This window comes from Suricata suricatta, chromosome X (genome assembly GCF_006229205.1).
Source record: "Suricata suricatta isolate VVHF042 chromosome X, meerkat_22Aug2017_6uvM2_HiC, whole genome shotgun sequence".
NCBI lineage: Eukaryota > Metazoa > Chordata > Mammalia > Carnivora > Herpestidae > Suricata > Suricata suricatta.
The window spans coordinates 85,161,524-85,169,211 of NC_043717.1; the positions used below are offsets into that span (position 1 = coordinate 85,161,524).

General features: G+C 35.8%; 1 protein-coding gene across 1 annotated transcript in view; it reads right to left on the reverse strand.

Annotated features, from left to right (window-relative positions):
• The window catches only part of LOC115283577 (DNA oxidative demethylase ALKBH2-like), a gene marked incomplete at its 5' end in the record, with an annotated part of 5,469 nt that extends 2,280 nt beyond the window's left edge, over nt 1-3,189 (reverse strand). The window contains 1 exon segment of the mRNA XM_029929808.1: nt 3,171-3,189. Coding sequence (XP_029785668.1) covers nt 3,171-3,189 — 19 coding nt within the window.
• Between the last annotated feature and the right edge of the window lie 4,499 nt (nt 3,190-7,688).

Sequence of the window (7,688 nt, forward strand, 5' to 3'; positions counted from 1 at the left end):
TGGAGAGCTTAGTTCACTTCCTAGGTCTCTATCTACTCCCTAGAGCCACAGCTTCTTATAAAGCAATACCTCCGAGTTGAATGTCAACAATAGGCTTCTCAGCATCTTTTCAGTGTGAGAGACCTCACTTGAGTTCTTGGGTACAGGCAATATGACTGTCTATGGTACCCATTTGTCATTTGTAGGACTTATTTTTCATTATCTTGAAAGCTCTGCTTCATAGGTCTGTGCGAATTTAGCTTCACTCTCTTCATTGTGTCTCCATTCTATTTTACTGTCAAGCCGAGTAATGTTTTTTTAAATTTCAGTCTTGCATTTTATCTTTGCTATTTGATGAAGACAAGCTATATCACAGACTAAACTTGTGGAAACTTTTAAACTAGATGTTCTTTCTTTATTTACGCTTCAACTTATTTCCTGCTGATTTTAATCCTCATTATTTCACTGAGAATGCCCTTATTAAGGTAACTGAAAGCTTTTATGTTGCTCAAAGCAATAACAGTGTTCTTTCTTGATCTTACTTAACCTCTCTGCAGAATTCAACAGATTTTTTCCCATTCCTTTCTTCCTACAATACTTAGCAGATACATATCTGATTTTCTACTATCTTACTCTCTACTCCTTTATCTCTGTGTTTGGCTCCTCATTCTCTGATAGGCCTGTCTTATGTTGGAATTCCTTAAAAAAAATTCTGGGTTTTCTTCTCTTCCCCATCTACATACACTCTCTCTAGTTCTCAATAATTTCCATAGTATCAGTTAATAATTATATGGAGATCCGTTCATAAATGTATATCTCTAGCCTAGACATTTCTCCTAGGTTTAAGGCACTTATGTTAAATATTTTATTTTAGTATATCTTATGTGTCCACAGATATTTCAAGCAGGAGATGTTAATACTAAACTTTCTGTCTTCCCTCAAACTTATTCATTCCTAGTCTTACTCATTTCAGAAAACAAGACCACCAATTACTTGCTCACATCAGAAAGTTAGAGCCATCTTTGTTTCTCTCTTTTCCTCACAGTCCATACACGTACATGTACATACTTCTAACCCATCAGAAAATCCTGGTGATACCACCTCCCAAATACCTCTGAATTCACCTACTTTTCTCCGTATCCACTGTTACACTTTAGCATAGGCTCATCTCTTATCTGGCTTGTGGTGATAGCCTTCAAATCGGTCTACAGTTTCTATTCTTCTTTTCCCACCAGCCGATAACAAAGTATCCAGAGTGATCTTTTTAATATATAACACTGCAAACCTTCAATGGTTTTCAAATTCACTGAGAATAAAATTGAAACTCCTTACCAGGACCTACAAACACTGAATGACTTAGCCCTTAAGCAATTCACCAGTTTTACTTCACAGGACTCACTCGCTCATTCATATGTCCTAAATACAATGACCTTCTCTTAGTTCCTAAGAGAAAACTACCCCAGGGCTTTCAGTGCTTGCTCTACAATCTTCTTTTGACGTTTCTATTTTTCTTTCATTCTTCATTCATTTTATTTTTTTTATTGAAGTATAATTGATATACCATGTTACATTAGTTTCAGGTGTACAACATAGTGATTTGACAACTGTATACATAATGCCATGCTCACCACAAGTGTAGCTACCATCTGTTGCCCTACAACACTACTACAATATCATTGACTATATTCCCTATACTGTACCTTTCTTCTCCATGACTTATTCATTCCATAACTGGAAGACTGTATCTCCCATTCCCCTTCACTCATTTTACTCACCCTCCCACTCCCCCACTCTTCTGGCAGCCACCAATTTGTCTTCTCTATTAGAGGTCTGTTTCTGGATGTTGTTGTTGTTATTTGTATTTGTTTTGTTTTTTAGAGTCCACATATGGTGAAATCATATGGTATTTGTGTTTCTCAGTCTGACTTATTTCACTTAGGATGATACCTCTAGGTCCATTCATGCTGTTGCAAATGGCAAGATTTTATCCTTTTTTATGTCTGAGTAATATTCCACTGCATATATACCATATCTTCTTTATCCATTTGTTTATTGATGGACACTTCTGTTGCTTCCATATCTTGGCTATTATAAATAATACTGCAATAAACATAGCGATGCACATATTTTGAATTAGTGTTTTTATTTTCCTTGGGTAAATACTCAGCAGTGGAATTACTAGATCATATATTTCTATTTTAATTTTTTGAAGAACCTCATGCTATTTTCCACAGTGATTGCACCAATTTACATTCCCACCAGCAGTGTACAAGGGTACGCTTTTTTCCAACTCTTGTTATTTCTTGTCTTTTTTATTTTGGTCATCCTGACAGATATAAGGCAATATCTCTTCCTTCAGAGTTTCTTCCTTCCTGCAAAGTTATTTGCAGGACTACTTCTTGTCATTCAAGTCTCAATTTATATGCCGCCTTTTCATAGAGCCCTTTCATGATCATTTTGAATGATGCCCCCACATTATTCTCTGTCCTAAAGGCTCTTTGTTTCCTTCCCAGCATTTATTAAAAGCTGTTACTATTGAGTCTGTATATTTATTTATTACAAAATATTACAAGCTTGTTCTTAGTTATTACTGGATTCATATTGATCAGTAAAACATTTAACACCTCCTCTACTACAAAAGCAGAATGGTTAGTGACCTCCCACATATCATCCATATAGATCCATAAAGGTAAGCACATCCATATAGATCCAGGGGGTAAGCACTATGACTCTCCAAGCCCATGTTCAGATTCTCAGAGGAAAGGAATTTCCACTTTCCTGGGAAATATTTCCTGGGAAATTTCCCAGAAAAGGAGGGGTACTTCCTTATACACAGACAAAAGAAGATATCCCCTTTACATTCCTTTTTTCAGGACTATGTTCAACAGAAGACTATTCTCATTAAGTGTCTGCATTAACAGACACAGCAGCATGAATGGATTCAATATTATCTACTAATGTTTTGGTGGGGAAATATCATTTGGAATCAAGTTTATGCTGATATAAGTGCTATTATCTCTCTCTCTCTCTCTCACACACACACACACACACACACACACACACACACACTTGACATCTCTAAGAACTAATCTCAAATTCCTTTTCTCACTCTAATAAGTCCTAACAAAAACTTAATGGCATTTAACTTAATCAATAGCTTGCTAACATTTTGATTAGTATGATTAAAGTACCTGGCACAAAGGGCTTTAAGGTCAGTCAGTATCAGTTTATAAGCTGTGCAAGAAATATAAAACAAATATCTACATATGGACACTTTGTGTTTAATAGTCTTTTGAATAACATTTCACTGGCAATTGAATGCTGCAGCTGTTTGTAATGAACATAGCACTGAGATCTCTTGAGAGTGTATGCTATGTAACTGCTGCTGAATTTTGTTTTCACACTGGTCTAAATCAGGTTGGGCTCTTTTAAAACTAGTGTATTCTATAAGGGCAAAATATGAATAATAAGATGTATTCAAACTGCCTGTGATTTGGAAGCAATGTTATTCATGAATTCTTTTCTCTCATTTTTCTGCTAGAAACAAGCTACTTAAGACAAATTTCCACGCAGCTAAAAATAATGCTACTAATGTGCAATCTGTTTCCCAATTGAAGAGATGAACGTAATGGAGTCACATATATTCTCTCAAATGGTCCATCCTGTGGCAAAAAATTAGCATTTGCAATGTACATTAGGGGGAAAAGACTAGGAAATTAAAAATCTATACATGGAAGTTGTGACTGGCACTGAATGTGACCAGGCCTCCCTAATTCATTGAAGGAAAGAAACTAGGGCTTACTCAATAGACATTTCCAAACCATCTGTGATTAGAAGGAGAATATTTACATTTTCTGAAAATGTCATATATATGGGTTATCTGTGTGACTTAATGGCACTTGGAATCTCACTGGTTATATCACTCTTATCACTAAAAACAAAGCTTATAAACCCTTTATTCTGCCTGGTAGTGATCCCTAGCAGAAGTTTCAAGACTTATATTTCAATTTAACTCTTTATTTTTTGCTGGGCACTCAAGACTTTAGTTTTGTTGCCTGACAACTCTTGGCTGTCTAAGACATGACAATCCATCTCTCAAAGCCTTCTCTCACAGTCTCTTATGTTTCAGTTCTTTCACATTTTCTATAAAAATGTCCCTTTTCTAGCCGACATTTACTATTACCTAGAGCTCTTCTGAGAAAAATTTGTTGTTCATTAACATTCTGTGCCTTAAGCTGAAAGACTGAATAAAGGCAACAATTTTAGATAGCTACAGATTATTCAAAGTGCTGTAATGGAATCTTTAGGTGATATTGATTCTATTCAAAGGGCAGATGTTTACTGAGCCTTTACTACTTACATGTAACTAAACATATAAAAATGAAATATTTTTAAAAATGAAGGGTTTAGTTTCTTATGTCATCTATCAAATTCTCTCATATTAAACCAAAGCAGGAAAAAGAGATGTACCATAGGTGTTTAGTGGTACAATGTGATTTTCAAATAGTGTAATCAGAGTAGTATTAATGTGACATTTGACCCAGGTTTTGAAAAATGGATAGGAATTCAATGTTTGGAGATTAGAGGTAGAGGATATCCAAGGTGGAACAAAAGATAAAGGATGGAAGTGATATAAAGATGGGAAAGCGCAGGCCTTTAGGAAATGGCAAATAGCTCAATTTGACTAAAGCATAATGTGGTTGCATGAGATATGATGAGGGAAATGAATCTGAAATATCAGGATAAGGAGTTTGGATATTATTTATTGAATATTCTTTAGGGAAAGGCTTAATATAGGGTCAACTTCACACTAACCATGCTGATTATATCACCTTTGTTAGTCGACAGAACAATCTGTTCATAAATATTGTTATTACCATTTACAATATAAAGACAAGAAAGCTAAGAGACATAAAGTGACTTCTATAGTATCACACAGCAATGACAGGCAAAGATTGACTTAAAAATGGACCTGTTTTCCTTCAAAGCTGGAGCTTTTAAAAATATATTTTTGAGTATAGTTGATATACAATGTTACATTAGTTTCAGGTGTACAAGATAATTATTTGACAAGTCTATACATTATGCCATGCTCACCGCAAGTGTGGCTACCATCTGTACCCACACAATGCTATTACAGTATCATTTACTGTGTTCCCTATGTTGTACTTGTTATTCAGTTGACTTACTCATTCCATAACTGGAAACCTGTATCCCCCACTTCCCTTTGTCCATTTTGCCCATCCCCCTAGCCCGCTCCCTCTGGCAACCACCAATTTGTTCTCTGTATTTATTAAGTCTCACTCTGCCAAATTTGGAGCTCTTAATGACCATAAAACCTCCCTAAGCTTGAAGGAGACTAATGACTCTTTCTCACAAACATAAGACTAAAGTGAACAGGAAGCAAATGCTATGAATTTATTTGAGAAACAATTGTATTATGTCAGGTTTTGAACTTAAGTGGCAATAGTGAGTGTTAAAGAAAAGGAGCAAAGTTACTGGAAAGGAAGGGTAGTATTTAATGACTCATATGTCATGGCAGGAATGGAATGAGTCAATGATCAATGTGATGATGATAGTGCTAGTCACAGAAATAGGAAAGTCAAAAAGGAAATCAAAACCACAATGAGATATCACCTTACACCTCTCAGAATGGCTAAAATCAAAAAGACAAGAAATAACAAATTTTGGCTAGGATGTGGAGAAAAAGAACCATTCTGCAGTATTGGGGGGGATATAAATTGGCACATTCGCTGTGAAAAACAGTATGGAGGTTCCTCACCAATGTAAAAATAGAAATATTATATGATCCAATAATTCTACTACTGCACATTTACCCAAAGAAAATGAGAATGCTAAATAAAAAAAATATGCACACCTATGTTTATTGCAGCATAGTTTAGAATACGCAAGATTTGGAAGCAAATCAAGTGTTCATCAATAGATGAATGGGTGCTTGGCTGGCTCAGTTGGTAAAGCATGTGACTCTTGATCTCAGGGTTGTGACTTCAAACCCCATGCTGGGCATAGAGCTTACTTTAAAAACACACATGAATGGATTAAGATGATGAGATATATACATACAATGAGATATTATGCAGTCATAAAAAGAAATACAATCTTGCCATTTATAACAACATGGATGCACTTAGCAGATGTTCTGCTGACAGAAATAAGTCAGAATGAGAAAGACAAATATCATGTGATTTCACTCATCTGTGGAATATAGAAAACAAAACACATGAGTGAACAAACAAACATAAAGCACAATCAGACCTATAAATATAGAGAACAAACTGATGGTAGCATAATGTATAGAGATGTTGGATCACTATGTTGTACACTTGAAATTAATATAACATTTGTGTCAACTATGCTCAAATTTTAAAAAAAGTTTTAGATGTATCAGTATGAACTGTTTAGCTTAATATAAATACAGATGAATAGAGATGTATGTCTATTAGTATACACACATTTATCATCTAGCTCTGTACACGAAGAGGAACTAGTAGCAAGGATCAAACCCAGCACCCAGATATTGGTTTCTTATGTCATTCTAAAATAAAAGGATGCATGCTGATTCTAGAACTAGACCAGATGAGTATGGAAAAGAGGTGCCAGAAAGTAAGAAAATGTTAAAAATACATACATACACACATACATACATACATACCTTACAATGATGAGACTGTGCGAAAAAGACACAGAAGCCAACCAAAAGAGTTCTCTATGGCCAAAACTGGAAAATTTTGAGCAATAAAATCAATTAGTATTAGAACAACTAGAATATAGTACCATACACTACATATAGTATATAGTGTATAGTATAGGAAGTAGTATTATAACCCGAAGTACAAAATAAATAAAAGTACATACTATTATAAATATAGAGTAAATAAGTAAATAAATGGGGGGAAATAGAGAAATCTCATGTGCAGAAGAATTCCAAGTAATTTATGTAGATACTTTGCCCTTAAGGGAGTAAAGCATCACTCCCTACTTCTTCAGTGTGGTCTGTGCAGAGGTGACAGCCTTAAAAATAATACATATAGAAAAGGTGTAAAACAATGGGGCTCCTGGGTGGCTCAGTCTGTTAAGCATCCGATTTGGGCTCAGGTCATGATTTCACAATCCGTGGGTTCAAGCCACACTTCGGGCTCTGTGCTGACAGCTCAGAGCCTGGAGCCTGCTTCAGATTCTGTGTCTCCCTCTCTCTCTGCTCCTCCCCTGCTCACTCTCTGTCTCTGTCTCTCAAAATAAAGGCATAAAAATTTTTTTAAAAAAAGAAAAGAAGTAAAACAGTAACTTTATTTTTTTGTTTTATTTTATTTATTTATTTTTAAATAGTTTATTGTCAAATTGGTTTCCATACAACACCCAGTGCTCTTCCCCACAAGTGCCCTCCTCCATCACGACCACCTCTTTTCCCCCCTCCCCCTTCCCCTTCAACCCTCAGTTCAGTTTTCACTATTCAATAGTCTCTCAAGTTTTGCGTCCCTCTCTCTCCCCAACTCTCTTTCCCTCTTCCCCTCCCCCTGGTCCTCCATTAGGTTTCTCCTGTTCTCCTGTTAGACCTATGAGTGCAAACATATGGTATCTGTCCTTTTCCGCCTGACTGATTTCGCTTAGCATGACACCCTCAAGGTCCATCCACGTTGCTACAAATGGCCATATTTCATTCTTTCTCATTGCCATGTAATACTCCATTG